The sequence below is a fragment of the Rhea americana genome, unplaced genomic scaffold (assembly GCF_003343005.1).
Source record: "Rhea americana isolate MKP2758 unplaced genomic scaffold, rheAme1 scaffold_237, whole genome shotgun sequence".
Taxonomy (NCBI): domain Eukaryota; kingdom Metazoa; phylum Chordata; class Aves; order Rheiformes; family Rheidae; genus Rhea; species Rhea americana.
In genome coordinates, this window is record NW_028186354.1 from 387,324 (window position 1) to 410,085 (window position 22,762).

At 38.3% G+C, this 22,762-nt stretch overlaps 1 protein-coding gene across 2 annotated transcripts in view; it reads right to left on the reverse strand.

The window, feature by feature from the left end:
* Nucleotides 1-8,007: 8,007 nt before the first annotated feature.
* The window catches only part of PTPN13 (protein tyrosine phosphatase non-receptor type 13), a 111,899-nt gene continuing 97,144 nt past the window's right edge, over nucleotides 8,008-22,762 (reverse strand). For both annotated transcript variants that reach the window (XM_085306284.1, XM_085306283.1), the window contains exons 33-48: nucleotides 22,497-22,655; nucleotides 21,811-21,982; nucleotides 21,482-21,692; nucleotides 20,702-20,772; nucleotides 19,602-19,657; nucleotides 18,675-18,831; nucleotides 18,158-18,334; nucleotides 16,771-16,850; nucleotides 15,579-15,634; nucleotides 14,481-14,584; nucleotides 13,082-13,230; nucleotides 12,421-12,511; nucleotides 11,345-11,682; nucleotides 10,583-10,798; nucleotides 9,784-9,846; nucleotides 8,008-8,827 (exon numbers count right to left, since the gene is read on the reverse strand). In XM_085306284.1, coding sequence (XP_085162410.1) covers nucleotides 8,747-8,827; nucleotides 9,784-9,846; nucleotides 10,583-10,798; nucleotides 11,345-11,682; nucleotides 12,421-12,511; nucleotides 13,082-13,230; nucleotides 14,481-14,584; nucleotides 15,579-15,634; nucleotides 16,771-16,850; nucleotides 18,158-18,334; nucleotides 18,675-18,831; nucleotides 19,602-19,657; nucleotides 20,702-20,772; nucleotides 21,482-21,692; nucleotides 21,811-21,982; nucleotides 22,497-22,655 — 2,181 coding nt within the window. In that variant the 3' untranslated portion in view covers nucleotides 8,008-8,746. The remainder of the gene's footprint in view (nucleotides 8,828-9,783; nucleotides 9,847-10,582; nucleotides 10,799-11,344; nucleotides 11,683-12,420; nucleotides 12,512-13,081; nucleotides 13,231-14,480; nucleotides 14,585-15,578; nucleotides 15,635-16,770; nucleotides 16,851-18,157; nucleotides 18,335-18,674; nucleotides 18,832-19,601; nucleotides 19,658-20,701; nucleotides 20,773-21,481; nucleotides 21,693-21,810; nucleotides 21,983-22,496; nucleotides 22,656-22,762) is intronic.

Genomic DNA, 22,762 nt, shown 5'->3' on the forward strand with positions numbered 1-22,762 from the left:
TACTTTCCACACAGCTCCAATTACCATGAATGTGAGGCTCACTCAGCACTTACTAATAGAGGTGGAAATGAAGTTTTCTTGYCGTTCAGTTGTGCTCTCATTCCACAGCTCCTTTGGGCTTGAAAGTGAATTTTTACAAACAGAAACCAACAGGAAGGTAATATAACCACTCTCTCCTGTTTTCATGCACAAGATCAGATGATCTGAATGACATACAAGATGCTGAAGTTCCCAGGTGGGCCTATTACTAAGAGCACTGGCAAATCTCATCAAATACAAGTAAGCGGGACAACTGGACAACATGACACAGCCAGACTGCACAATAATTTGGACTTAAGAGGCCAGGAGACCTTGAGCAATGAGGTATCTATGTGCTTCCCTTGATTATACTTGTTTTCCRTCCCATTTCAAAGCATTGGAGAAATGAAGGAAGGTTACTGTATTTCCAGGAGTATCTTATACTATGCCTAGAGCGAGAACACACAGCAGAAACTGTTTTCAAAATTGCATTATTCCTGTATGCTGTAAATCATGAACTCACTGGTCACAAAACAGGCATTTTAATAACATCTGCCTCTCACAAGAGAATGTTAATAAGACAGACAAGAAGAAGAAAAGTGATTAAGGGGATAAGAAAGTGAAAATATGTTCAGTTCTGAAGGTAAACACTCCTACAAGTATATCCACGTGGCTAGACACACAAAACCCCACTCAAGTAAACGGTTTCCATGAAGTCTGCTCTAAGGTGATGGTCATTTATAAAGCAACCATGGCCATGCTAATGTTACACATCACTAAACAAGCAGCTTATATCCAAAGTCCATGGACCAGAAGGCCCAGGCAAGTGATCTGGGCTGCCGGAACAATAAAACAGTTGTGATAAGGACCTATCACAGAACATGAGAATTGCTGAGGGCTAACAGTGATCCAGAAATACAAAAGGAAAAACACTGGGGCTCTGTTGGGCTGAAAAAATTACTGTGCATGAAAAAGCAGGTTATAGGAAGGGAACAACCGTCTAATAATTATCATGCAAATGGACAGCCTTGGTTCTGTCTCACATAGYGCCTGCAAAACTCTAGCCTTGCTTGCTACTGCTTTGGGACTTGCTGAGAAAAAGCTAAGCAAAGCAGGTAGCTGCACTTTTTCCACAGCAGAACCGGGAAAGATGCCTTTGTACCACTATACCAACAGCCAACTTTGGGAGCCACCAGGCAGCATTACAGCTGTCTCAGAGCACTGGGACTGCATTCAGCTTGATAAAAACACTGGATTAAACGGACATTACCTGACTCTACGGTTTCACTCATTGTAAATGATTTTTTTTTCCCCTCAAGGATATATCAAGAATACCAGGATCAGTTATTTTAATTGTAAAGCCAGAGGTCACTGGCCTTTGAGACATTATTATTTTTTGTTATGACTGTAAAACTTACCACCGAAAAATTCTTGTCACATACTATGGCTCCACTGAACAATGCCGGAACCTAAGAATAGGTTCACCTCTAGAAACTTGCAACCTSTATATAAATTAAGAAGCAACAAAATGACAGCAGACAGACAGACAAGCACAAAACCAATCAGACTGGCAGTCCTTATTTTGAACACATTTGTGTGGCATCAGCAGAAGGTGAACTATAACGGGACAAACAAGATTACAGGCAGTTAGTTGCCTGCGCTTACTGTTAGAGTCTGGCCAGTTCAAATGGGCTTGCAAAGTCTGTGGCTTCAGAAGGYGCCATGGTAGTAGCACTCAAGCGCTGTTGTTCGCTTTCTTCTAACTCAGAGAAGGACATGTACACGATAGTTGCTACAGCTCCGCTGGACTCCTGATCTTGATCACTCATAGTCGGGATATTTTTAAACCCACAACTGTTTGACTAGGTATTACACAGCAGATACATGGGAAATTTATTTGCTTGACAAGTGTCAAAATAGCTGTGGAGAAAGTGATTCCATTCTACAGTGGATAAGCAAGTACTCTTCTGTTTTATTCTTTAACTTGTCTAGTTTCCAAAAGACTCCTGCAGGCTTGCTCAGCTCATCTAAGTCGCCCCACACAGACAGAGAATTCTGTTATAAGCAAAATGCTGGCAGGCCTCAGTAGTTCTGATATCAGCAGGCCTGGCATGACTGCCTAACAGAGCTAGAACCAAGTTCAGGCTCTGTTACTACAGCTTCARGTTCAACCTGGGTCAAGATTTCAAGGCAAGAGCATTAGCTTCAAGTTTCAACTGGTCTTTATTGAAAAAAGTATTTTCTCTAACAACTCCACKGCTATCACAGAGTGCTTCAAACTCCTCAAAGAACTATCTGCAAGCTAATTATTATGCTCTGCAGTGTTATTAACACACTGCTCTGCGTAATGCAAACTACTTCATGCTCAGCCAAAGGCAGAACTGCAGCTTTGATCACAGCCAAATTTGTCACTGCAAAAATAAGAAAGCAGAATGTCTGAACTGCAAATATACTTTCTATGCACATACGAAAAAGAGAGCCGCAGGACATGCCATGTGGTTCTTCATGGCATCTCTCAATATACCTGTTTCTGAGGACAGCGTTAAGGTACCTACAATCTGGATTTAAGAACTAAGAAGTCAAACTAGCCCATGCAAAGCTCCTTGCTACTGAATACCAGGCTGTTTCTGTGACCCAAGTTAACTTGTTTAGAGGTAGTGCACACTTTGTTTGGGAATCTGGTTACTGTACTGAAGTAGCAGTTGAGGCCCTACCAGAAGAAAAATGCCATTATGCAGGTCATCACAGTACAGCAAGGAAGATCAAAACTGCTTCCTGGAACTTACTGGAGGAAATCAGCAACTAAACCTGTTTTTATCCCAATGATTTCTCCTTCAGATCACATCCTTTTGGGGAGCAAGATTTCATGTCTCTTTATCAAAAAAATGAAACAAAACAACTCCCATTCTCAACACCTCATTARGAAACAAAGACCCCTGTAAGCCCACTTGTTTAGCAGACACAAATCAGGAGAAATAAAGCACAACAAAAGAGGTTCAAATTCAGGCCTGAGGGCTATGCAGAAGGCAATCTTTGGCTGTTTTTGCAAAGAAGCACTGTTCTTCACCCCCTCTCCAAACCTTCTTGATGACTCACTGGCTCCCTGAGGAAAAGGGCTATTGCTTTGCAGGCTAGAGCGGTGTTTCTTCCTCCTAAGAACAGCTAGCTGAAGGCAGTGAGCACTGTGCTACTCCTGCAAGAAAGACCACTTCCCCCCAAAGGAGTAACTATTTCCAAGACTCAGCCCCCATCAGCTTCCTCACACCAGCCAGTTTCCAAGCCAGCTGCCCACCATGCTGCTGTTAGGGACCAGGTGCTATTCTCTCTTTGAGCCTGGCACCATTTCTGCTCCGGGATTCTTAAAGAGAACTCAGATGTGCTTCGATAACTTCATTCAYAAATCAAAAGAAAGATCCATTTTTTCTGCAGGCCTGAGATTTGACATCAGCTTTGACTTACCTTCATACAAATGCAAATATAACTTTATTTTGGGGGGAAGGAGATAATGGTTTCTATCTTTTCCTTTTTATCAATTTTGCTTGGAAACATAAGGGAAATGCAATGATTTGGTGTTTTAACTGGTAAAGAAAAAGCTGGTCTAAACACAGCAGTGAAGATTTACTGTACACAGCTATATATCAGGCATTTCTCTGTTTTTGCTGTGTTATAAACTGCTTTTCTGCTTTCCCTCCTTGCTGCATTTTTCTGCCTTTCGATCAACAGGTATGTAAGGACACAGCATCTTTTCCAAGTTCAYACCAAAACCACTGACAGATTCAATCAGACACACTTGCATCCCAGCTAAAATGAAGTAATGCACCACAAAAGCCCCAAAGAACTCACTGTACCTCTAATATTCAGAGCCATTGTTAAGCTGTTCTCTCAAAGGCTGCTTATATGACAACTGACATATCCTTGAGTTTGGCCTTCACTAGGCCAAGAAAAGCTGTGCTGGGAAGCCAGCACAGAACAAATTCTCTGTTTTAACAGTGCAAACAGCAACAAACCATTTGATCTTTGCCCCTCAGTTTGCTCTGATTTGACTGTTAGCAGATGCCATAACAAACAAATTCAGACTTGCAGCTTGATGATRAGTCATACTCTTGAATGTTAGCAAAACATCCCACTCATTCAACAAAACTGGGTCTTGGGCCCTCAGGTTTCTGCCCTGCCCCAAATATTACAGAAAAGACAAAGCAGATATTACATATATTAAAACCAGGTTTGCGTATGTCATTAATACTGAAAAGACACAAACCAAGACTTTGTTAGCATGCTCAAGTGGCCAAGCTGCTTTGGTTTCCTAGTGGGAAATACTTCTGAACACTGGGGAAGTCAGAAGCACCTACAGACGCACTTTGCAAGCATTTTACTACCTGTAAGTCACYTTTTTTTCCAGCCTCCTAAGCTTCGGTTATGATATTGTTCTGCATCAGTAACCACATGCACTATCATCCTGGCCCAGCTGTTACGCTGTTCTGCCTGTCTGAAAGGGGTTTGCAAGGCAGATGTTAGGCTGGCTTATGCCACAGGTGAAGAGTCACTACAGAAAAGCTTCACTAGGATGCAGTTCTCTCTATAGAAAGACTTCTCCCATTTCTACTTTCACTGTCCTTCTGGGTCCCACCTYGCCACACAGAGTTTTTGCAGCTGCAGATCTATATGAACACACAAGAGAATGGGCCTGTCTTCAAGCTTGCACCATCAGGGGATGGCATATAAGCATTTTAAGGGAAATAGTGGCCTACATCTCAGTTACAAACCTGCTTCCACTACTCAAAGCAGATTATGAAAGATTTACCTAGCATCTTCCAAGATCCTCCTGCAAAACACTGAATATTTGATAAAGGAAAGCATTCCCTTCACAAAGCAAGCTTTTCAATCAATCATTCTTAAGCACTTTCTTTTCCCTAGGTGGGCATTAAGCTAGGTTTAAAAGGAAGTAGGTTGTAAAGGAACATGCTGCTTAGAAGCATTCAGGTAAGAACAATAATTAGCCTTCAAAATAGTCTCCAAGGGATAACTGATATTACCTCTTCATAGACTGCTGCCCTGCTCTTGCATAGACAAAGAGCATCATGAAAAAACATGGTACAGAGAAAACAGGTGGCACAAGGGTGGAGCAAATCATATATGCTTTTGTCAGCTAATTCTGAATGGAAGAAAAGAGATCCTTTCTCTCCTTGTTAACCCAAGACAGCTCTCTAATTAGAACCATAATGGGTTATATCAGCTTTTTTCCTAGTCTGGTTAACTYCCTGCTGAACATCAGATACCTTATAAAAAGGAAAATTCCTTTCAGCTGGAGCATGTCCTGGTTGCTTACTCAGCAAGATATCACAGTTAAAGGGAAAAAGACATTAATTTTTTTTGCCTGAAAAAAATATACGCAAGAGACTTAAAAAAAACCCGTATTTCCACTCATGGAACAGGTTTCTCAGATATTTTCCTTCTCTATTCTTCTAAGGGATATAAAGCTTTCAGGTAGCCTTAACCTGTGGAGAAACAATGAATAAATACGTAATTTTTTCTTCTGTCTGGTTCCCTAYAGAAACCAAGCTTAAGTAATCACGGTGAGTGAGTATGTGTATTTCTTTCTAAGAAGTAAGAAACCAGTCAGAAACTATTTGGTCCACTTTAGCCARTCTGAACATGTGAAGTGTCACAGATAGCAAGTTCCAAAAGTGGTGGTTTTTTTTTGGGGGGGGCGGAGGCAGGAGGGTGAAGAGGAAAGAGGAAGATCACCAGATTGCCAGTTAGGCAGAAGACAGACATGCTCTCTGTGTCCCCAACAACTAAGAGATCAGGAAGCATTCCAGCTTTATTAGATATGAAACTCCTCAAGGCTGAGACATAAACACATGGAAATTCAGGACACTGTTCACAGAAATGCCAGTACTACCTTTATTGTACATGCACAACTTCTTAGGAACACCTGAACGGTTTCTTTTGGAGACARTTTGCTTTATCATAACGTCAGGGTAATCAGGGATTTGGCCAAGACAAGAAAACTTCAAGGCAGCAAATGTGTATCATCCCTCATTGACCTTGTTGTCAGCTACATACTGATGGTATTAGAAGGACAATTTCAGATGGGAAGAGCTGAATCAARGAGATTGAAGGTAGAAGTAGAAATGTCACATTCATCCTTTGTTCAGACAAGAATGCTTTGCCCCTCAAGAGCTGCAGTTTCTTAAACAGAGTTAAAATAGTTAATGAGGGAATGGGGGWTAGTTGGGCTTCCCCACTGACCTGCAGGTGGGTGTCAACACTATACATCAATCCTAGCTGAGTGATGTGTCTATTTGTTCATATGATCACCTTCCTAGAGTAAAAATCTAAGAAAAYGAAAAGACTGTTTTCAGGGTTTGATTTTTTGTTTTAACTTTTTGGGAGAGGGGTTTTGGTCCAGGTCGTTATCTTCAGCTTTTTTTATGCCCATCATTAAAAGTAGAGGAGGTACTATACAACACACGACCACTGCACTAATTATCCTGTCAGAAAATTATAGCAGGTGAATTTGACCTTGAGGAACCTGAAGAACATCTAACCAACCAGGCCACTATAATACCATAGACCTTCATATTTGTGAGGATAAAAAGCAAATAGTGGAGTCTGATACTGATGCATGCTTCCCACAGGCTGTAATCTGCTGCAAATTGTTTGTACAATACCAAGATGGACTTCACATTCTGTACTATGCAAAGATCCATTCCTGGTTCTACATTTTTGTGTCATGAAACTCGTAAAGGAAGAATTCAACTGTTTTTACCCTAATAGCTACTTTTTTAATTTCTAAAGAGTAGACAAATGCAAATTCCTTGCATTCACTATTTACCTGAAAGGAATAGCAGCAGATTATCAATAGACTGTGATTACTTACTTTGCCTGTTGACAACTGTAGTCCTGAAAATCTTGTCTTCTCTTTCAAGCTCCTTCATACAGGTGTACTGTGACACGGCTAGTCAATCTGCCTCTGCTTCTCTATCTAAACAGAATTCCTTTTTCTTCAAACTACACTGCTCTGAAAATGGCATAACTTTCAGCTGTGCTGGCATGCTAGAGGGAATATCAAAACAGATTTGCTGTGATTTGTTGCTATAAGGTAAAATAATAAAGAAGATCATAATATTAGYGTGACAAGTGAAAAAGGCTCATTTCCTTTTATAAGTCATACTATTGCAACGTAGAATACCATGAAATGAGGACAGTGACAGAGTTTCAGTTTTCAGAGAACAGAACACTGTAAGCTAATATTCTGAAGACTTAACACCTTAGAGAATCACAAGTCTCTGAACTTATTTCTACCCTTGAAATGTAGAATGCTATGAAATTGCTACTCCTGTACACTTCCTGATAGCACTAGTCACATAACAAGGCATAAGCATCAGCTCTATTAAGGACATAAACCCTTCCTGTCAGCTGGGAGAGGAACACTGCTCAAACCTAGGAACAGTCCTTTTGCAACCTGCAACTGCTGGTTGCAGTTATTCATGCTAAAAGTTCCCATACAGCACAAAATGAAGATTTCCTTTCAGAACAGTTTCAACTGTTTCTAATATTATCAAAACACTCAGAATCTGATATTCTCCCTCCCACTTGAAACCTGCTTGAATTAAGCAGAGTAGATTACATTGCTGTCATCTCACTGGCATAGCATCCAAGTACAAACACATCAAGAAAAAAAAAAGAAAAAGAAAAAGCGATACAGGTCTCCATGCCCAATTATGCCCCAAAACAAGGAGGAAAGGGAAAATATCCTCTTCTTTCCACCACAGTGTGGAAGCTTTCCTGAAAGGAACTCATGGTTTAGCAGCTTTTCTGATATCAACATAGTAGAACAGAACGACACTGAAAATTCAARATGCGCATGCCCTTGTGATGCAAATTACGTAACATGCGCAGCAACCATACTGAAGGATGGCATGTAAGGCCAGAGAAATCAGTCACGAGGACACAAAAATACCCAGACCCTCTGATCAATATATTTTAAGTGTATTTTTATTTACAGAGTGGAGATGCCTAATCAGTTATAAGTTTAGACACCTAATAATTCATCTTTTTTTCTATAAAAGTATATAAATATATACATGAAACTCTACCAAGTAAACATAATAAACTGCAATACTTACAGTAAACATTCACTATCTTTGTTATACTAGCAGGCATCTTTTAAGCTTAAATACTGATTTAAAGATACCCTCTATAAAATAGCTCTAACTGTACTAAAATGCCAAAAAAATTCCGTGCCATAAACAAGCTTTTAAAGAGAATAATAAAATGTCTTTGTAATTAAGTTTGCTGGGATAAAATGCTGCTTTGTACTCTCACATCCCACCCCATAAGAAACATACCCAGAGCAGCTGCAGAACTGCAGGAGACATCATAAGATTTTTTTTTCATTTTTTTAATTAAAATATTTTTATTTAAGTACTTTATCACAGATTAAGAAAGCTGCAAAAATGCAACTTTATTAAATATTATTTACTGTTATACAAACTCTCACATGAGTCCATAGGCTGAAGATAGTAGTGGTACTGTATGAGCTAGACCTTTTCCATATACTATATACCTTCGCTGGAACAACGGACAGACTGTATAGCAAAGACACTTGATAGCAACTGAAGAAAGAGACTGGAATAATATTGGCTGGCAGAACAATCAAAACATGCAAGAGCCTCTGGATTTCCTCACTTTCTTATTTTAAAAGCACTTCAGGTTCAGCATTTCATTTGCCTCTCTGTTGTTGTTCATCTTGGAGATGATTCAGGACATACAGGACAACTTGATAGCAGAAAATGTACTGATCCTGCAGGGGAAAGGAAATCACCAGGCACATCAAACAAATGCTTACACTAAYTAAGCAACTCATGCTCATCTGTTCTTCATAAGTGCACAGTGCTTGACTTCAATATTATTTTGAAAGTTAAACAAATAAAAATACACAATRGAGAAATATGCAACTTTCAGACTATATAGGCTCTCCCCTGATACTAAAAGAGTATTTTCATACATTAAATTTTTACTCCTTTCACATCAAAAATGCTTCAAAGATAGCAAGTACTTTACAAAAGCAGATATGATGCAAGCAAATGACTAAGGTCTTTCATCAAACCACCTGATATAGAACTTAGATTACAATGGAACATCTCATCTTACAATCTTGGTGATATAGTTTTGGGAGCTAATATATGTTGGGGGTGGAGGGGGCTGATAGCTCTGTTTAAAATATATATATATATATGATTTGAGAAGTCTTTAGTGTTCAGAGAAGTGATTGAAGTATGAACAGTCAACAGTATTGACATGTCCAAATCCAAGGTAAGATTAATTAGCTCTAGATCTAGGTAATTCCTAAAAGAGTCAYTTAACTTGTGCTTTAATACCTCCCTAAAGGAGATTTCAGGAYGTCTCCAGTAGTTTCAGTGATTCACAGCAGCTACAGTTAGGCTTTCTCTTCAGCATCTAATCCAAGTTTTTGCCAAAAAGCTCATATGATTTCCTCTCTAACACTTGCTTTAATAGAATAAAACTCCAGATCCTTAGTAGAATAGATTGAGAGAGCACAGCACATTAAAAATTGCATATAATTGTTATATACAGACCAATATGCACTAGTATACATCCMTTTTAATTCTCACAACACAAGCATTGCAGTACTGAACACAAAGATAATCATTATGGGATTTTAAAAGTTTCCTGGCACATCAGAATTGTGATCCCAGTGTCCTTCCTGCAGTGCATATCCGGACAAGTCTGACTCACCTCCGTCTGAACCATCCCATGCCGCTGCAGACGCATCGTACGCACCAAGTCTGAGATGTCAAACTGCCAAGACAAACAGCAGTAGGTGAAATGTCCAAAAGAGGGGCACACATGCATACACAACAATAATTCCCAGCATTGCAGCRAAGAATCCAACCAAGTATATTAAACATTTAGCAGTGGAACAAATYAAAATTTACTATACTCCATGCATATTTGGCAGGTTACCAGCATGAGCTGTCTCCACGCAGAAAGTACGCAGCCCTCCTGCGTAAGATGTTCTCCTTTTCTTTCTTCTACCACCATATACCTCCACAGGCTCCCCGGCTTACTTTTAAGAGTTGATCGTGCAGAAAATTGAGGCCTTTGGCCTACTCTAGCAAAATGCTTTTAATTTCCCCAGACTACAAAACTCTAGAAGTTAAGGAACTGCTTATAAGCCTTACTGTGCTAAGCATGGCATGATAATTCATCTCCTCYAAAAATCCACAAAGGGTTTTGCCATACCAGCTCACTGAAGGACGCAAACATAAGAAAGCTAGCACCCTCTTGTGGATCACAGAAAGTGTATCTTTGGCTGTCCTGGAAAAAGAATTTTATTGTAACACTGTTTCAGGCTGAAGTGTTCGCACACCTCGAGTTTCTGACTATCTGCTTTGTCCTTATTCCTTCATTTTAAACACAGGAGTAACATTGTCATTGAGGCTAGGATTCAGTTCTTTAAATAACTGAATACCTCCCATGGAATGCAGTTCATTCAAGTCAAAAGCATGCTTTAGTCCATCSTCTTAGTACTCACTTCAAGATCTCTGCTGATCAACCCTAGAACAACATCTATACAGATAAGGGTCCCTGACCGTCCAATGCCCGCACTGCAGTGAGTTATGATAGGTCCTGATCTGTGGACATGCCGCATGTAGGAGATAAAAGTGAGCAGGTCATCTGGTTGAGAAGGGGTGTCATGGTCAGGCCAAGCAATGAAGTTCAGATGCGAGATGTGCCGTACCTCACCTGTCTGAGATTTAAGAACACAGTAACACCAAAATATCACACAGGGAGACAAAAAGGGAACAGGTAAGTTCCTAAAAGAAACAGTCTCAGGAGAGAGACCAAATTACAAGTAGTATGTAATTCAATAAAATAAGAGAAACAATGAGCTGCACTGAAAGTAAGCAGCAGGTAATTAAATAGTACGAGATTCACCGTGCAAACTGTGYTCACTAATCACATAAAGTAATGAAACAGTCACACTGAGTTAGAGATCTTCATGCCTACATATCTTTCTGCTTTTGTGGCCAAGGGCATCTAAGGAATCACATTTAGTCTCATTAACATCATTAAATCATCCCCYGGACCAAAGACCTTCTCCTGTAAATGTCACATGGTAGCATAATCTGTAAAGAGGAAGCACTGCCTAATAGCAATGATCAGGCAAGGAGAACTCCAAGTTACTGCTCAATGTAGACATTGTGACTGAAAGTAGGCAAGASAGAAGTTTGAAGACAGAAATATCAGCACTCGAAATACATTCTCAGCATGCAGAAGAATTCGATTCACTTACCTGGATATCTTCTAGCTCCAGCACTCTAACGACAAAGCCCTTCAGCTGCTGGAGTCTTACAAGAGCAAGCCGGAGCCTATCATTTATCATGATAGTTTTATTGAGTACATCTGGCCAATAACGCTGGCATTTTATCTTTTCTCCTTCAACCTCCTGAGTCATCATGGCAATCACAGTACAGTTTTGTTCCCAGACCATTTGCCAGAAATCTGCTACAGTAGTAGGGAGAGGTCCTTGACATGCAATGTAAATGAACTCTTCATTCCCCACTGGCATGCGAATGAAGCTGGCATTGATGTATCCACCATCAATCCCCAGAGGTACTCTGGTGGTATCATCTGCAATCCCAACACAAACAAAATTACTTTAATGCTATACATGTACATAATTAAACTCTCCTAACAATAGAGATGCCAAGCTTGACACACTCCCATGCTACTTGTCTTCTCCAAAGACACTCACAAATATTTCAAGAACATATAAAATCAATGTAATATTTGCTTTAGGGCACTAATCAGCACTTCTCTTTTCATGAAGAAAAAAAAAGCTAAGGGCCAAATCCAACCAACAGGACAGGCAGGGTATGTGATTTGAACTAGAGCACCTCTGGACTTCAGGTTGAAAGTTTCTCACTGAGAGCTAGTCTTCGTCAGTTCTTGCTTCTCAACTGCAAACTTCATAGCCAAGACAAATAGAATTTTGTTGCAGAAAGATTATTGACAATACTATACACACGTGTTATACCAAATTTACATGTGTAAAATGGGGGAAAGCTGTCTGACTCCATATATGTGAATGTATTTCATCCTGTTTCAAGCAGGACCTGCTGAAACAACTGAAAAATTTTTTAGATATCCATCTCTACTTATGGTATTAGTCTTTGCTCACTGATCTTTAACTCTTTATGAATGTTCGCTTTGCATGTTTAGACAATGAGCAGCAGATACTCTGGCRTTTTTTGGCTACAAGGCAGTAGAACTGGGACTAAGAATCAAGATGTCCTTCCTCTGATCCAATTCAACAGACCATACAGGTGGAGACAAAATAACAGCACTGAACATCAGATTAGGACTTACAAGGAAGTATGTTTTTATATCTGTTCTTCTTCCTATTCTCTTTCGCTTGTCCAATCAAACACTGATCCAAAGGTTTTAACTCTTGAAGATTCTATAAACAAATAATTACATATTCAGTAGAATGTGCTAAGCAATAACAAACGTTAAGAGCAGCTCTATAACCAAGTCTCTAATAGACATAAAACAGGAAAAATCACAGAAACAAATCTCATTTCATATAGCTAGCATGGGTTGCCTGTGGGGAGTGGGAACTGTTATTTGGCAAATACTTTAGCTCCTTCTCCCAAAAAAAGAGGCAGTTTAACATGGCTGACTGTTAAACCTTTGAAAGAACTATTTTCACATTCTCCAGTGCTGCAGCTGGATTTTGTAGTGCTTATTTAACCTTCTCCATGTCTGTTAATTTCATACTCATTTAAGAATTTTCAAGAAATAATAAAATGCAAATGCACTTCTGAATCAAGCTGCAGCTCAGCCTAACCTTATCTCTCAGCTGCTGGTGGGGGAAGGGGAAGACATTTGGTAAAGAAGTCTTTTCACTCCTTTAAAGAGCTGTGGTATTTAAGGCAGTGATGAATCAACCATTCAATTTTAACTGCTTCGTATTGTCAAAAGCCAAAATTTTAGAAAAAAGGACTTAAAAGGACAGATAGTTACTTACTTCAATCTCTTTAGAAGGGACACCCTGTTCCAGCAACCCTCGCAACATCCTGATGACTGACTTTAATTTGGCTCCTGTGTACTTGCCTCCAGGAAGCACTTTCACAGTAGGGAGTGCAGAGATCTCTTCATTTGTGACTAAAGGACCATCTAGAAGAACAATAAGACTGATTTATGTGCTCACATAAATACCTTAACTATGGAAACGTCAACTGCAATGCAACATTACRATTTCCCTGTTACGCTGTATATGTTTTTTTATTTGTCATGCATGTCTGACTCATATAYCATTATTATATTTTTATAAGAAACCAGGACCAATAGAAACACCCTTGAAGGAAACAATCTTTTCACTTCTGTTTGCTGCCTACTAGCTCTAGAATCCATCCGTATAGCCTAGGTGGTACACGGATAACCTCTATTTGTTAGGCATGTAAAAACAAATAAAACAAGAACAATACACAAGCAAAATCAGCTTTGGTCAATCCAGGAACTAGAAAGAGTATTTGATTGAAGTTCCAATAAACACACTGAAACAAACACATCAAGTGTAATTCTTAGTATTTGACAAGATGGATGAATATACATAAGGATGAATTCAGAACTGTGCACTAAAACACCACAGTCTGTGACTCTGTTTTTAGCAGTTCACTTCCAAAACCTATTTTAAGTGGTAATTTTAAGACATGCTAAATGCACTGTTTTCCAATAAAACTTGCTTTATACCAAGGCAAATGGTCTTCAGTGTTCCTCTGAAACACAACAAAATTAATAAACTCAAAGTATCTCTGGCATCATAACTGAAAACATCCTAAATCTGCTGACTTAGTCAAAAGGTTTTCATAGATTATTCTTTTCTTCGTTTAATGAACACTATAGACACAAATCTGCGGCATATGAATTTCAGGACTTGAAATTYCTAATACTCTTTCAACAAGTGAAGGCTAGATTCTGCCAAATGCATCAAATTAAGTAGTATTTCACTCTGCCAAATTGAGCAACAGTGGAAAAACRAGGCTCAACGTAAAGGGAAAACATTGTGTACTTTGAGCATGGAGTATCTGATATGCTAAGCACATATAAGATATTGATTTGATAACAGTCAAATGACACAAATCATCATATGCCATTAGAGCTTTTGTCAAATAGATAATACGGAAGAAAATCTCAGCTGGTTTCAACTCTGACTACAGGCCCAACACTGCCAATACTTGTTCCTGCAAATTGTCACAATTGCTGTAAAGATCCTTTCAAGTGTGTTGCTAAGCTGTTTAATTTCCCATTGTACCTATCAGAATCAGGCCCTCGAAGCACATGATTTTTAAATGCATTTCTGACATTCTGCCTATATAATACGATCCTCAATTTTGCACTGATTGTTTATTTATTGAAGTTCTTGCCTTTATGTAAACATTCCTGGTTTATTGATTCAATTGGTAGTTCGTCACTTCCCCATGTGATTTCATCTTCTTCTGCTTGGCTCAAGGGAGGTTGTGGAGGTGACCTAAAAAGGACAAGGAATGGAAGTAAAAAAGAACACCTGGAGATATCCAACGTAACTGGAATCCAAGGCATTGCCAGAAAGTAATTTATAATTGCAAGTGTTCTAAATTGGAAATAGCTGGGAAGATATGAGCCTAGTAATTTTTTCATTGCAATTACATCTTAAAGGCAAAGTAGCCAAACTGCATCCTGAAACAGATCTGTACTTTTCAAAATTCACTATGTATGCACTAGACTATCAACTTTCAATAGTGAATTTTCTAGGTTTGCTGAACATAGTGGTAAACATACGAAGTATTTACATGTCAGAATGTCACTTTTCATGCCAAGATTTTAACCAAGCTTCCCAAAAATTTAATCAAGAGAAAAAAAAGTACATGCATGTTGGCTGAAACATTACCTAAACTGARGATTAGAATTACCTAGCATATTACCATCCTGGGAATTTTCAAGACTGAAATAGGTGGCTCAAAGGGATAGCTAATAACTTGGCCAGGTTTGTCCTTAGTTTTCCGTACAAAAAATAAATAAATAAATAAAAAAAAAAAAAATAAAGCCTCAAAGCACCCAAGTGGGAACAGATGGATCAGTGGACAACGTGAGCACTGTGCTCCACAACSAGGAAAAATCACATTAAGGAAGCTTGATAAGATTCAGACTGAAGAYGGTATTAGTTGGAACTTTTTCTTCATATTAAAGTACCGAATTATTAGCACAATGCTAATTAAGTTCTTTGGCATCTGAATGCATCTCCCAGTTATTTGCTGTAATAACATATCAAAGGAATAAATTCAGTCAGGATATGGTAAACCATATAATAATTGACTAATATTCAGGCAAATTACAACCTCTTGGATAACAAGAAYGGACAGAAAGCAATTCAACAAGACATTGCACAGGTATTTTATGGTTTGCTTGCATTATAATTTATCCCTCTTCAGAGATTCCACATTGTACATGTTTACTTTCAGCCAGTACTCGAAAGAAAGCCTTACCTTTCTAGCGTAGCTTTTACTTCACAATGCTCTTCACAACCATTTGTGTGTGTTGGCTAGCGGAAGAAATATTTGGTCATAAGCAAGGTCATAGATATAACACTCATCCACAGTAAATTTTAAACTATGTGAATAGATACAGGGAGTATTTCTGAAGGGGACCAAGTTCAAAGGCACTGCTCTTTTCAACATCTAACTAACTCCAAAAAAAAGAGAGAGGAGAATACTGAGTATCTGTAGAGAGACTACTGAAAACAAGGATCTTAAAATCTTAAATCCTTCCTGACTTAAGGAAGCGTTAGCACCACGTAAAACTTATACAATACACTTTTAATTCTTTAAAACTTTAATGAGGAAAACTCAATAGTGAATCTAAATGCCTCATTTTTGCCTCCTGTCAAGGCACTCACTTCTGTGCAGAACAGAACTGGKCTTTACCTCTAAAAGGTAGTTAATCATATGCACTCCTTCCTCAATAGAAGTTCAAGACTCAGCAGAGAACAGGACCTTTCAATTTTCTTTCTGAGAAGAAACTCTCCAAAGTGATTTATATTTATCAGGCCATCTTAGAACAGTTTCTACTGATGTTTTCAAATGCAGTTTTACTTTTGGATCACCTAGGGAATGCTGACACTGAGTCAGATTCCTGATTTGACTTTCAGCTCTAACAACTGGAGAAAAAGCTGCAACAGCTAGGATGTGCTGGACAGACAGAGGTCTACTAATTTGAAATATGAGACACAAAACTTGGACATCCAGTAAGTCAGTAAGGAAAGAAGAAACCTCACATTGACATTTGGGACAGATGAGTCTACACAGTATTCACTATGACTTGTTCCCTTTTTTGAGAGGGAATCAAGGAAACTTCTGAGCCAAAATGCCTAAAATAACATTAAAAATATATCACATCCACTTTAAAAAAAGTTGTTAGCTTTTACATGAGAAACAGCTTGTACTAATTCTGCTTAGTTCTCTTACACAGTTAATTTATCACAGAATAATTATATACTACCTCAAAATTAAAATTCTRTATGCAGTTTACAACTACTGCTCACAAAGATGGTTCCATCAATAATGCACATAAGATTATTTACACAAGTTCTTTGCAAATAAAGAAAATAATAAATTGAAAGAAAGTGCCCAAGAAAGGGTAATCGACAGACAAAGGTCTATCAGCTTCTTGCCCACTCACCTCCGAAAAATCTTCAGGTAACGATGATCCGTCACAGTCCGTGTCCTCAGACTTATCTTCTGTCAGCTTCCCATTGAGCTCTAAAAGAGAAACAAAAATCAGAATATACAKAAAAATATTGTTAGAGGTAGGTTTCTCAAAAACTTTCTTTCTGCCTCCCTTCCAGTCAGAAACAGTGCATCTTTCAAATGTGCACATAACTACAAAACTGGAAAGCAGACAAGTGTAGAAGGCCTTAGATGCATATTTGCCCTTGAGAATGTTCATTGCATGGGAACTGTCATGCATACACATGCCAAAATATGTCCAGAAGTCAAATTATCATCAGAGCTGAGTGTTATACCAGTCTAGCACTATATGGAAATACAGGTGCTAGAGAGACAGAAAAACACTTTCAAGTCCTTTTGCTACCAGTGTGTTGTAAAAGGGGTCTTACTGCAGAGGAGAATCAGGCTTTATGCTTCCTTCTTTTCAAGCAGAATACATGTGATGAAATATGAGGTCGCTTGCCTAGCAAAAAAAAAAAATCTGTGCCACAGTGTAATGAATGAAGAGACTACTGTCAGTAAATTAACAAGTTCTCGTGTCAACAGTTTTTCTCCAATTCAATTAGGTTTAGATCTCTAATAGGTCTAAATCTAGGGTCTGCTTACTCTTTGTACTAACAATTTCTCATCAAAAATATACTGGATAAAATCCTACTTGCTGTATCAACTTGCTAGAGTCTTATGGGTTCAATGCATCATGACAATAACCTAAATCGAAAGAGTAGCACAGAGGCTAAAATAATGGTAATTTTGGAAGGGATATCTTGAATTCTGGAGGGAACTTCCACAGCAGTAGGAAGCATCTTGCTTGAACGCTTGGAACATACACACATACATCACATCACACAGGAAACACAAATCCTTTTCCACAACATATCTCAGTTAATAACAACTGCAGCTGAAGACATGGAATGAAAGAAAAAAGCTATACCGACAGAAGAAGGTGCTGAGCTCTCTGAGGCTTACATAAAAGAGACAAATCAACTTGGCAAATGATTTGGTTTTGGAGAGATCTCAACATAATTCCAAGTTCTGCAATCTGAAGTCACAGAAACTTTGAAGTCTGACTGCACATGGAGAGCTAGGCACCTGAACAAAATAATTCTAGAACAGGATATGTTTTCCCAGACTACTGAAAACAAAATCCAGGTTTACCAAACAAATTTCACTTCTGAACTGCACCTGAACTTCACAGGATAGCACAATCTATGTTCTCACTGGGAAACCGTCACTTCACAAAACATTTCAACTTCACCCTACTAAGTTAAATGCTTACTGCGTATCTTGTTTCAAGAGGTATTTTGTTGCTAATGGCTTTTGTTTTCAATGGCTCTCAGTACCTGATAGATGATCATCCGACGTGGCATTTTTGAGATGTAGGTGGTCTTGGGCCTCTGACATTGCATTATTACGATTTAAAAGGTTCTGGGCTTCCTCATCTACAACATCCAACAGATACTGAACAACTTCATTGTGATCATCCTCATCATAATACTCATCCTCCRGAACCTCCGTTTCTAAAATGAAATGCATAAAATGACAAATTTTCCCAAAAGAGAATGATAAAAAAAAAGAGAGAAGACACCAAGAAGCATTCTAAGATCTTTTTAAGGCATCAATTCATGCTGTTATCATGTTTTTCCTTCATTTCACTCCTATACAGAGTCTAATTTCTGCCACGCGCTTCCAACATCAAGTAATTCTTCTATAGCACAGAACCAGGAGATGATCTTCTAAAAATGATTGTCAGTCTAACATTGACATTTTTCAGCCTATTCAACAGTGCTACTGCCTTCATTCTCCTGTACTTGTGAGGTAAAAACTGAATAATGCTGCTGCAATCTCATCTCTTTTTACCTGAATTGTCACTGTGTTTAGACAAATCTGACGTCTGATTGGTAAAGCCCAGAGAAGGGATATCTCTATACCCTGTGAGAGTCATTAATCCTTTGGTTTGATGGATATTATTTTCCGTATTCGCATGAGACACTCCTAGGATGCAGTTGCCATTTACCTAACAAAGCAAAGCACAGTATAGATTAATTTTTTAGGAGTCTGGCATTTTATTTTAGCAGCAAGCAACCCTTAAAAACCACAGAGCTCTGCTTAGCTACAAATAAAAAAGAACTATAATAATTTCATGTCTGTTACCCTTCTGAGATAGCTGGGGGCAGGGAGGGAAGCAGGATTCTACCTGTAATTTGGTAGTTTTTAAGTGCATTACAAATTTTAATTGAAACAGAGAAAACAAAATTTGATGATCTAAAAAAAAAGAAAAACAAAAAAAGAAAAGAAAGCCAACAAAACCTGGCTATTTGAAKAAGCAACTAGTACAAGAGAATACATGATACTATTTCACATTTTTATTACATCCTCTACAAAACATATCCAGGTTTCAATACTCTTGTCCCACATCACACCATTTCTCAGAAAAGACAAGAGAAAAAAATAAAACAAAACTATATGGTGAGTGTAATACGTGTAATATATGTGTAATATGTAATCATTTGCAGCAATTAGGAATAAAGTTTTCTGAATCCCTGTCCTGCACCCTTCTCAYGGGAACACTAGGGTTTCTATAATGCATTCCCAAGTAAAGAAGTCTATTCCAAAAATCTGTGTATTTATATTGATCACTGGTGGCTCACATCAACTGACAACGTGAATTTGCATGTTTGATGTAACACAGTATGAGAGGGTTTTTTTTGCCTTTTCCTTTTTTAAACTTGTATGAAGTGTATTTTCTCTGGTCAATGGAAAGGCACACAATAGAGTAACATATACCTTGGGCCCATCAGTTGTTGTTTCTGCTTTACCACAGTGATCAGCACGGGAACAGCCTAAACAAAATTGGGGGTGTGGGGGGAGAAGGGTAGGAAGGAAAAAGACAACAATTTAACAGTGATATTTTCACAGTGATTAAATTAGCCTCATCAATGATTTTTATTAAAGAAACAGGATGTTTATGTTGTAAAATGAGTTACATTTCTGCCTGATTGTGGGGCCACACTGATGTCTTAGTGACTACACTTTATAATGGCTTTATAATGGAATATTAAGTTCAATGGGATCAAAGAGGATGAATGCTAATATAAATAACCAACTCTGAACAAAAGACAATTGTTGATGATAAACAGTGTAACATCATAAAGAAAATAGCTGCACTATACAGAGAAACGGAACATGACTCCCTTTTGCTTGATTAGAAGAACACAACCCTGCAATCATGTATCACCAAATGTAACAATACAGTTCATGATATTCCTTCTCCAATAGCCACAGGTGTTCACAGTGTTTTCAGAACCATTTTATAAATAAAGAGAAAGGTTTGGTACAAGAGTTATACAGATGTTAAATTCTTTTTTCTGTCCAACAGAGAAAAGCTGTGGCTTGTTTTTTTGTTTTTTTTTTGGGGGGGGTGAGGGTTGTTTTTTTCTTTAAAATGATCCAACACCTGTGTCCTCCTTCAAAAGGACATTCCCTACTTGGTAAAAAGAGTGATACTATGATTTAAAAGACCACCACCTATCTGAGATATCACATGGCCAGTAAAATAAATGAGACAACAGTGGGTTCAGTAAATACAATATATCCAGTCTTTCGTAAAGTTCATGATTTTCTTACACATTAAGCACTGATATAAGCAAAGAAAGATCTACATGAAATTACTGAAAGGTAACCGCATACCTAGTTGTGTACATGACTAGTCATGTACAGAAAAGAAAGTTCAAGGTGGGGTCTTCCAGGATTTGATTATGTGGCTAATGAGCATCTTCACTAATTATTTGAAATAAATGCTGGAGTACAGTTGTAAAATATACGAGCAGCAATAAACCAGAAGAGTTGTATAATTTAATAAGGTAAGATTACCAAGTAAGCCTTACCATTAGCTTTCATTGACCACAGATTTGAATCATCAGGGCTTTTGGATTTTGGAATCACTGGGTGACCATCTCTATGAAAAGAAACGTTTACAAATATTTTAATACAAAATAAAGAAAGAAAATCACAGTAGTCAGACATAAATACRTCTGTGTCTGAGAGTCAGTAAGACCACTAATTCTGATTTCTAATAAGAGTGTTCTAGAGTGTTTAGAATATGCAGTATTAGAGGTAAACCATTAGTAGTTGGGTGAGTAGTTAGGAACCTATTTCCAAAAGCTTAGAAGAATTCATCAGAGCCCATTTCATTCTAGCCTCTGACAAAGGATTCAATCTCACAGTCTCAGGCTAGAGCTCAAAATCTAGAACTCTGGGAACTTTGCATGTGAAATAAAGCCCTCCATGCCTCAAAACAGAACACACATGTGCAACACTACAGGCAATGGTCTTCTTAAATCAAAACCAGTTTTATTAAACAGTGTTGGTGATAACTATTTCAATGCACACAGTGTGAAGTAGGCAAAAATATGAGAAGTGTTGAGAGAGTTCTAAAGAAAAGGATATTTTGACCAGTTTCATTCAAAACAYGTAAGCTAAAACCATGGAAAACACTAAGCACAACAACTGAGAATGTATGGCCCCTTGTGGCATCAATTCTGAATAGTATGCCAGCTATCATCACCCTGGTAAATCAGCTGTCACGCCAGGAACATGTTTTACCCATATACTTATACAATCATGTGAGAAAAAGTTACAGGCAAGGATTAATTGCCAAAATATACCTGGTCGCTTTGAGCACCACTTTAGGAAGGGATGTTTCCAACATTCTTTTGGCTTCTTTCAGAGTCATTCCCTGTGTGCTTACTCCATTAATATAATGGATAATATCTAATGCATGCAGACTCTCGTCTCTGGCAGCAACTGATTTGGGGAGAATGTCACTAATATACACAACTTGGTAAAGGCTGTCATGACCTCCTGATAAAGACAGGCCTGCGCAGGAAGAAGAAAAGTATGTTTTTTTTCTTTGTAACTAACTTTATTTTCTTTCACAATTAGACCAAGAAAAACATTCCGCATTAGAGCAGAAAGTAGTAGAACTTTGTGTTACCCAGCTCCTCCTTATGGCATGTTAGTGTAATATCAGGCAGTAAATGAGGCAACACGGGCATCTTGGGTAACTCCAAAACACGTCCTAGCACTAATCTGACAGTCTTTGGGGCAGCTCGGAGAAAATTTACTGCATCTGTGTGACTCATGTTAGTGACATCCATGTCATTAACCTGTAAAGATAAAAACACCAGAAAACTCCTAGTTACGTTCCAAGCAGAACAGCTATCATTACTGGGGAAACTGAATTAGTATCACTCCTATTGCTGGCATTTCACATTAAAAGGACAAAACTATAGATTCTTTATATATGCTCAGATCTCAAAGTCTGACCCAGAACCTAATCCAACTTGGTATGTATTTGTCCATCTTTAAGATTTAAAACTGTTTAACAGTGTTTCAAAGCCCTGATCTAAAAATGACTCTTGCACTTGCCCTATGCTATGCTTGTCACTGGGACTACTCATAGTGACTAGAAGCCCCCAAGCAAGTTTGCACTGGATCAGAAACTAATGCTATAATTAAGAACATATCTACTATGTGATATAAATACATAACTGCTGAACTCTACAGTGTGAAATTTCTTTACATTTACTTCCAAACAACAGGTTAGCTACAGAAATTTTTTGAGGCTCAAAGTTGTCCTTTTCACACAATTCCTGTATCTGGAAATGCCAATATTCTCACTTTTATAAGCCGGTCTCCAGGTCGTAGTCTCCCATCACTTTTTGCAGGATCCTGAACAATATCATGAATGTAGCAGCCAATGTTATCACTTCCTTTGGTCACCGTAAAGCCCAGACTACCCTTTTCTGACTTCGTCATGSTAACTTGGAGCTCTACTTCCTAGGGGAAGAAAACATCATTTTATAATGTAGACAAATAGAAACAATCTGAACACTTTAATCAATTTCAGACAGTTAGAAATAGACAACTGATTCAGCTATTCATTT